The 9,741-nt window shown below is 43.9% G+C and overlaps 1 protein-coding gene across 3 annotated transcripts in view; it reads right to left on the bottom strand.

Moving 5' to 3' along the window:
• LOC106811000 (choline transporter-like protein 1) overlaps positions 1–7,505 on the bottom strand; it is an 18,795-nt gene extending 11,290 nt beyond the window's left edge. The window contains exons 1-4 of one of the 3 annotated variants that reach the window (XM_014814507.1): positions 7,264–7,505; positions 5,378–5,559; positions 1,018–1,107; positions 325–467 (exon numbers count right to left, since the gene is read on the bottom strand). In XM_014814507.1, coding sequence (XP_014669993.1) covers positions 325–467; positions 1,018–1,107; positions 5,378–5,401 — 257 coding nt within the window. In that variant the 5' untranslated portion in view covers positions 5,402–5,559; positions 7,264–7,505. Of the gene's footprint in view, positions 1–324; positions 468–1,017; positions 1,108–2,245; positions 2,280–5,377; positions 5,560–7,263 lie in introns of those variants that run through there. The other 2 variants (XM_014814509.1, XM_014814510.1) reach the window with 2 other exon arrangements.
• Positions 7,506–9,741: the final 2,236 nt, after the last annotated feature.

Here is a 9,741-nt window from a genome sequence, read left to right on the forward strand (position 1 = left end):
TATGGGAGGAGGAGAGAGGTTACCTGTGCGAATAACACACCTGTATGTACCTGCAGGAGCACGAGGATGGTTACATGTGTCAATAACTCCCCTATATGTACCTATGGGAGGAGGAGAGAGGTTACCTGTGTGAACTCACCTGTATAATACGTACCTGCGAGCAGAGGAGGAAAGTACCTATCCATTCACATAAGTGGCGTGTTTTTGCGTGCACACAGTGCAAGTGTGTGGGTGTGCAGGCTAGGAGGTTTGCACCACGGCGATTCAATAAACGGAGGGGGGAAATAACAGACTCTGCAATTATGCGGTTAGCGAAAAACTTACTTCTTGTCGGTCATGTCGATGCCCGAATATGTCAGATTCATTATGGGAGTGTTGTTCTTGCCGCAGATGTTGCCGTACGAGTCGTAGCCGTAGATCAGTCGTTTAGCGTCGCCAAACGTGAAGGAAAACGCGGCGATGACAATCTACCGAAGACGAGAATGTTCTTGTAACTTTGTTATAGAATGTGGGAAATGATACTGTATCTACGAGTGAGCACGTGTCTGTGTGTGCATGCGTGCGTGCGTGCGTGCGTGCGTGCATGCGTGCGTGCGTTTTTGCGTGTGAGTGCATGCGTGTGTGCATGCGTGGAGTGTGTGTGAGCGGGTGTATGCGTGCACGTGTGCATGTGTGAGAGCATGTGTGTGAGCGTATATATATGATCGTATTTACTTTAAAAAAGCCAAACAAATACGCCCCATAAAGAGAATGGATTGGTGGAAGCCAGCCCCCTCTCCACCCAAATAAAATTCTCCCAGCAACTTCGCTACTTAGACTCCGCACACGAAGACGGAGCGCCGCTACGTTGACACGCATGAGCAATACGACACACAGGCTCCTGATAGCAGCTTAAAGACAGTGGCATAAATCTGCCTGTCACTAACCGCCCGGTTTTAGAACCGCAACGTCCGACGCGCTACGCGACCGATGCGGGGACGGAAGGAGGCTGTGATCAATGGAAGCTGTGCCACTTACCATGCCGCCCCAGAATAGCAGGAAGAGCATGAGCGCGACAACATCCGTGCAACCTCGTGGTTTCTTCATCGGGTTCACATTCTCCTCCTCCTGCAATAGCAAATATCGGTGAAGACTGAGAAAGTGCAGATATCGGTGAAAACTGAGAAAGAGCAGATATATATCGGGTATCGGTGAAAACAGTAAAGGTTTCTGATTACAGACATGGTCACCGTAGTCTGTGTGTGCGTGCGCGCGCACGTGCGTGCGTGTGTGTGTGACTGTGTGTGGGTGCATGCGCATGCGTGCGTGTGTGCGTCCGTGCATGCGTGCGCAGGTGCGTATGTGCGTGCGTGCGTGCGTGCAGGGTGGCGAGATATGCATACTCATGAAATAGAAAATAACAACTATGATGACAAGTGAAGTAGTATGACTGCAAGCCTATTCAATTTTGATACTTGCCCACCTTCTTGTGATATATCAAACAACTTAATACCCTACATTCAAAATGTGCTAACTACATTAGTATATATTCTGTCAGGAATTTTGATTTTACGCTTAAAGAAATCTAAAACACTTAGCTATGTTTATGTACCTATGATATTTTGCTGGCCATTAAATATCTTATTTGGGAACTCATACACTATTATACATAAAAATATACCATAGATGTTGGGGGAATTTTTTTTGCACAAATTGCTCATAATTAAGTTTCAAAGGAAAACCCCTGCTAATCAGAATAATGTGTTGAATATCTAAACATGTTATGGCGCCTTTCAAAGGCTGTGTACATAACACACAGGACAGACTCCTAAACAACTTTTGCTTTTAACAAGCAAGGTCGCGGTATCGCTTACAGGCAGGAGTGCTGGCGCGTCTCAGTTTTGTTTTTATACTGAATTTTTCACGCTTTTCAATGAGTTTGACAAGATTCAATGACAACCGACTAAAGCTAACTGTAGCTAAAGCCACCGATAAAATCACACGTACACGTATTATACAAAACACAGAATTGAATGCATTGTAAATAATCATACAATAAGTAATATACTATAATACAGTGGCTGTGGATATCACTGCTACAATATAAACCATTAACGTTATCCGGCTGTACGGTAGTATCCGTTTATAATGACACAAGTTTGTTTGAATAAGCTACCGGAATTACACAGACAGCCACAGCATTTCACGATGCTGTTCTATCAATTAATTCACTCTCGTTTGTTTGCTTGCAAATGGGTTCACTCACTCCATTCCCCCGAGCGAACTAGCGCAGCGATTTCGGTATAGGGCGGTAAAACCGCACGCGCAAATCACTCGTGTAACTAGGTCCTGGTTACGCGGGCATGTGTTGCTTACACGAATGCTGATGCTGCGTGATACGATACGGTAATAAAATCCCGCGAGCATGCACGTACACGGCGGCGGGTCTGCAGTGTATGTGGTCTCTAGCTGGCTGAGAGCTAACAAAAACCGTTCACGTCACGGAGCGAATTGCTTGCCGTTTTATAGCCCGGTCGTTCTGTACGTGTTGGGGGCAGAGGATATTAACTCAGGGAAACTGCAATTCACTTGCCATGTCTCTCTCTTTCTCGCTCGCGCACACTCTCGCGCGCGCTCTCTCTCTCTCTCTTTCTGAGAGAGACAGAGAGAGCAAGAGAAAGAGAGAGAGAGAGAGAGAGAGAGAGAGAGAGAGAGAGAGAAAGAGAGAGAGAGAGAGACCAAGGAGAGTGAGAGAGAGTGAGCGAGTGAGCAAGCGAAAGAGACTCTCTCTCTCTCTCTCTCTCTCTCTCTCTCTCTCTCTCTCTCTCTCTCTCTCCTCCCTCCCTCCCTCCTCCTCCCTCCTCCCTCCCTCCCTCCCTCCCTCCCTCCCTCCCTCCCTCCCTCCTCCCTTCCCTTCTCTCTCTCTCTCTCTCTCTCTCTCTCTCTCTCTCTCTCTCTCTCTGTGACTCTCTGGGAGAGAGAGAGAGAGAGAGAGAGAGAGAGAGAGAGAGAGAGAGTCTCTTTCGCTTGCTCACTCGCTCACTCTCTCTCACTCTCCTTGGTCTTTGTTTTTCCCATTTCTCTCTCTCTTGCTCGCTCTCCCCTTTGTCTCTCCCTCTCTCTGGCCACCCCCGTCTCTCTTTCTCACGCTATATATCTCTTCCCATCTCTCTCTCCCTCTCTCTCATCTTGTCTCCTCTTCTCTCATCTCCTCTCCTCTACTCTCGTTCTCGCTCTCTCTGTTGATTGACTGAGAGAGCCTATATCTTTAACAGGACAGATTAGTGATGACCCCGCGGTGTTCTGACGCCCTGTCATAAATGCTCATAAAGTCACAGTAATTACCTACAGTACAAAAGACACCTGTCACACCCCATGGTCACCCCACCCACGTGCCGCACGTAGACTCTGCCCTTTCCTACTCCACATGCAGCCAGGGTTTCTGAGTGAATCATTCCCTGTAGAAACGTTATCAGGATTTATCTGGAGCATTGAATATGAAAAAAACATCTTTAGGTGAATTTCTGCCGTCTTATATATATGCCTGTCTGCAAACCCAGTTGGGGTAATACTTGGCTATGCTCATCCAGATGAATTTCAATAGACGTAGGGTTAAAAGTGTGACCGATTCTTTGCTGAGAAGTAACATGCGTGCACCTATAGTAATTCACTACAGGTCTACCGATAGAAAATGGAAAACCTCGCCTGCATTCACGGTCAACGTTTATAAGGAGCTTAGAATTCACTTAAGCCGGCAGCCAAGCACGCCCGAGGCGATACCAGTGCTCGGGGTATACCCTCAAATTTCAACAAAGCTACTCACTTGCTTGAATCTATGGGCAGCATTGGTAATCTTAACGGCTACAGTTCTCACGAGGTATGTATATCCCCGGGGCGATTCACAATACTAACAGCGAGCGCCACAGTTCAACGAGCTGTCGAAATGCAAGTCTAACCACTTGGCAAGCTAAAGGAAGTTACAACCATGAGGTCCTGGTCATTCAACTGTGCAGCCCGTTTTACTGTTTACTTACGCACCGCACCGTTGGTATATTTTGCTCTGGGAGTTCGCAAAATTATTTAAATGATTTTTTTTAAATTTGTTACACCTGTCTAACGTTTATGATTTTGGTTAGGGTTAATTTATTAAAGTTATCATTACGTAGACACTAGACATACACCATATAACTGGGAACCGTTTATAAATACCAGGTCCCAGGTCTAATAAAAACCAAGATGGAAAATCTGTAAAAGAGAGTCGATACAACGTTAAAGTGACCCACTGCAAACTACTATTGCAACCCTTGATCACGGATTCATATAACGCCACAACAAATACCATCCAATGGTGCGTGGGCGGTGTGGATGACTACGGTTGTTGAATGAAATTGGCATCCGCTATTTACTCTGGCGGCAAGGGCACATGATATAATTAGAGGTGAATACTATAATATAGAAATCTAAATAGACTTCTAAACTATACAGTTGGACAGAAAACCACGCGGATTGCGAAATTCTATGCAAACTTTGAGATCATTGAATCACCGGGGTAGACAACAGCGACGGTATTGTGCGTACGGCGTGGGTCAAAATTGCAGTAATTTTGCCTGTCGCAGCGGGCAATTTCCTTCCACTTGCCTTTGTGTTCGTCACGCAAGCATCAGTGCCTTACAAAACACGTGCAGTTATGAACTAGGACATGCCAGAGCACGTTTCTGGCAGTACATGGTCACCGAGCGACCACACGTATCGCTGGCAATGCCGTTTTTCACGAAAAAGAGGATTTCCCGGGCATGTCGTAGTGTGCATGCACAGTGCACACAGTGACAACTGCCTTACTTTGCACACCTGGTAAACCTTTCGCTTTCTGTTTGGTCACGCTGTTTACAACACATATCCATATCTACGTATGTATGTCTGCTCATCTGCATGGGCTTTGTATTTTCGTGAACACCTGTACTATGACCTGGTACACACTTCTTATTAAACATTTAGGAAATGTGTGTTTTCGTATGTTGACAAAACGAACAAATATTGTGTAGGTGGATACCACAGGTACAGAAAATATAACCCTTCACGACTAGACAGGCGTGTATGCATTACAGAGGATGACAATGACTCAGGTTTATATTCAGTGCCTTGTATGCATCCTGCCATTACAGCCACATTCATGTACATCCTCGCAACTCAAGCACTGTCTCTAATAAACGCAGGGAACCGTACATGTATACAAACAGCACAGCGACATGCGCTCACACAACCCGAAACCCGGCGAACATCGTAATCCGACCGGCAGGTGAAAAGCGCACGAAAGAGAAACCCAATCGCGAACGCTAGAGCAAGCCGGCCAGTCTCTGCCGCGCTACACGACGCGTAGCCCAAAGGGCGGACTTTGTACCTCTTTAGCACAGCAGCAGCCCATGGTGACTCTTTACGCTGGCTTGAAACGATAACGCAGCAAGATCGATGAAAGCAGGCAGCGGCGGGGCAACGGCTGTCACTCTGGCTGCTGTCCCTCAGTCGTCCAGCGCGCCTTCACAACAACACAGCAGCAGCGGGAGCAGAGAGCTCGGGCGCGACCTGAAAACAAAATGCGTCGCACGTAACCACAACACGCGGATCGATGCTGTTTACAACGTATGACACACTGGCAGACGAGACGCCATCGGGGGGGGGGGAGGCGCCACACGTTAGGAGAGGCCTGAATCGTTGCAGAGGCCTCGATTTTCTACTGCTACAGGTCACGCTGTACATCTGCATCTCAAGATCGAGTTTCGCGCTTTCGGGCATTCGACGTAACATTGCGTCGATCACGTGTCTTTTGTAAATGACATCGGATGCATCGTACCAAACTGCATCAATTCACGTTCGCGTCGCATTTAAGCCCGAAGACTACGAATCTGTATATTATCACGACGCAGTTGAGCAGATTGCACGTAGAATACATAGTTCTGACGTCATTTTTAGTGCACGGTTGCATTCAAGGCACAGTAGCTGCTTTCATTCATATCCGTACTTATTGCACTGCCCCTGATAAACAGACTTATACTACAGCACTGACAACCAGGCTCACATGCATCATCCCTCTGTATCCTCCATATAGATTACTATCGTACACTGTCGTAGCTCATAGCCTCACCCCCTCTAGCTGCACATGTGCAGCCAAGGTTGACTACATAATTATAGCAGCCCACTATGAGGATTGCAGTTTGTATGCACACATGCACATATGATTACTGGTCTTTAGCAGAAAAGACAAGTAACCTGTATATAGCTGTGCAACGTCTATATGGTGCTCTGTATAGAGATGTGCATCTACAGCTGGTATGATCTGGCAGATGGCATTACATCTGTGTGATATAAGCAATGTTTATAATGATTTAAGAATGCAGAAAATTGAAAACTGGCCATGAATGCACTGTACAGCTGTAGTGTACGTGTCGTGTCAATATTGACCAGGAAAAGAAAACCTCTAGTATAAACATTTCATATAGCAGGGTATAACATCCTTAATTGTCAACACACACACTGAAATACCTTTCAGTTTGTTATCAAATCAGTTTTAATTCAATAGATGTTACAATTTAAAAGAGCCTAAAATATATTCTTAACGCATAGTTTTCCCACATCACCTGGCACAAGGCTAAAAAATGACTTCTAAAGTGATATGGAACTTATAACATATATATACATTAGGTGAATAATAGAGATTTCTATTATTCACTCCCGCGATTACATGATATGGATCTTATATTCATTTTAGAATACGTTTTAATAGCATATTACTGTCATAAGATTTTCTGAGCATTATTTAAGTATTATTTCAGTCGGTGAGAAGCTTAATTGCAAGCTAATTTTGAGACATTTTTTTACCCATGTAAATTGTACCATTAAATGCCTTAATTCTACCTTTCACAGCTAATGTATTAAACAATATTCTAGAAGCATTTCGTATCAAGACACATTTTTAATTAATAATTTATAAATGGTACGAATACATCACGAACAGTATCTGAGTCATGATTATGATATATTAGTATAAACTATAACTAAACTAAACTAAACTATAACCGGTAACGTGTTTTAGATATGCAATGCTTATAATATCCTAGTTTGGGATCCTGAGCCTCATTTTCACTATTTTTGGGGTGGAGACATGAAAATCTAAAAGGTTCTTCTTCAATGTCTTTGCTATTCTTATCTACCAAGAAATATGTTCCTTGTTCGCGAGGAAGTGGGAAAACCCGGTGCATGTCACCTGCCTTGAAAGAAAGCTATACTCACCTGTTTGTGGTCTAACGGGTAGAGCCAGTGGACGCGACATGTAACCCACTTAACATGAGCAGCTTCCACTTTGACAGTGCCAACCAAGGACTCTATGGTAGAGCTATAATAAGTAGTATTAAAGTAGTCCATCAACGTATATTAATCTCCACTGGACACAGGTTTACTTACAATCACAAACTACACCCTACACCGTAAACCGAAGCAACACACATGGACCACCGATCACTGTTTACACCAGCCCGGTGACGTCATTGGAACGCGTTTTGATCGACCGTATGGTGGCGCCGCGATGGTGACCGCCAAGGGAGTGTCTATATTCAGGCCGGTACGGGAGATTACGGTACGCATATATTTGCTAATATATTGACTAATCGCGCGTCAATAAACTCAATATTCACAGAGAGTATAGCTAAGACATGTGTCTATAGGTATCTAGAGTATATTATGCAAATGATCTCCCGTACCGGCTTGAATTCATATACTCTCTGTGAATATTGAGTTTATTGACGCACGATTAGTCAATATAGCAAATATATGCGCGCGGAAGTGAATTACAGATGATTAAATTTCTAAAATTCTAGATACGTATATGACCATCTAGCGATACTCTCTGTGTAATATTGAGTTTAATTGAACTGCACGATTCAGTCATAATTAGGCAATATATGCGTACGCGTAATCTCCCGTCACCGCCTGATATAGACCACTCCGACTGCAAGCGATCATTATAAGAAGGGGTAGCAGGGCGGAGACGGAGACGGAGAGGAGGAGACGGGAACGGGAGAAAAGGGCTAGGAGCCTGGGAGGGACGGAGCGGGAGTAATCGAGCCTCGAAGTGCCAGAGAGCCAGGAATATAATCATCACAAAAACAAACTAATTATAACTATGCTTGTGAACGCGTGAACGAGCGAGCGAGAGAGAGAGAGAAGAAGAAAAGATGAGAGAGCGATCGAGAGAGAAAGAGAAGAGAGCGAGCAAGAGAAGAGAGAGAAGAGCGAGAGAGAGCGAGAGGAGAGAGAAAAGACAGAGCAGTCCTGCAAGACGAAGACGAATATAAACTAAGTAGAAAAAAATAAAAGAAATCCATAGCACGAGAAATAAATACATGAGAAAATACATTGTACAGGATTAATACATTTATTATATTTTACGCAAACTGTCAGAGAAACTAAGTGACATTCAAAAAATAATAAAATGCAAAATATAAAGGATCCTGGAGGTGTACGTACCGTACGTTGAGGGAGTGAGATAGGAGGACAGGGGAGGGAGGTGGGAGGAGAGGGGGAGGGCAGTGGTAGGAAAATGGGAGGGAGGCGGGAGGAAGACAACCCCCTGTACCCCCTCATTATATTCTTTTATATTACATGCCATATATTTCAGCAATGAATAAAGATTGTTTTGATTCACTCCTGATATAATATATATATGAATCATCGCACGTTTCAATGAGGTCTGGAACATTTTCCGCGATAAAACCTACGAAATGAATATTTGGGATCAACAAGTTTTATATCGTATAGCTACCTAGCTATAGTATATGCTCACTACAGGTGTATAACTTTAACCAAATATTTTATATGAATATGTTTCGTTTAGCATCGTACACTGCTTCTCATGCGCGATACTGGCGCCGACCAACGGCAAAGAAAAATTTAATTGACTTGGGAGATTAGGATGTTGAGAAGATTGAGCTCGCTGCTGGTGTTTATGGGAGGCAATAGATTTAAGATTTTTAACATAAACCTATACCAGAATCCTTCCTCTTACTTTTAAATGTATAATTTTAACAAAATGTGAAATATTTTAGCAGATAGTGTCTGTACGGAGAGTCGACATGCCTGATCCTACAATTTGTCGCACTTTTTAATGATGTTTGGAACATTTGCCACCGTATAATTGATGAAGTGAATCATTGGGATCAACGTTTTTCATGTCTAACTACTCCTGCGTATGTTGTTACTACAGGTGTCTAGTTTCAACAAAATTATATATGAATATGTATCAGAAGTAGATAATAGATAATTCCTTATTATCTACTTCTGATATGTATTTCGTTTAGCACCGTACACTATTTCTAATGCGCGATACTAGCGCCGACCAACGGCAAAGAAATATTTACTTGGGAAATTATGAAGCCGAGAAGATTGAGCTCGCTGTTATTGTTTAGAGGAGGTAACAGTCTAACAGATTCCAGATTTCTCATAGTCAGGTACACATGAAGCCTTTTTCTCCTTTTAAAATGTATAATTACTACAAAATGTGAAGTATTTTAGCAGATAGTTGGCATGCATACAGACACGACGTCAGGTGCGTAGCCAGGATTTTGAAAGTTGTAGGTACGACTATCTGAGCGGAGCGCCACCATCGGTTGGCGCGGAGCGTACACGAAAATTTTTGGTTTTACAAACCCCCCAGATGGCCGGAAACGGCCCTTCCCGAGTGTTCATTCTGGTTCCCTGACCTCTTGCTAACTT

The sequence above is a fragment of the Priapulus caudatus genome, unplaced genomic scaffold (genome assembly GCF_000485595.1).
Source record: "Priapulus caudatus unplaced genomic scaffold, Priapulus_caudatus-5.0.1 Scaffold494, whole genome shotgun sequence".
Classification (NCBI taxonomy): Eukaryota; Metazoa; Priapulida; class Priapulimorpha; order Priapulimorphida; family Priapulidae; genus Priapulus; species Priapulus caudatus.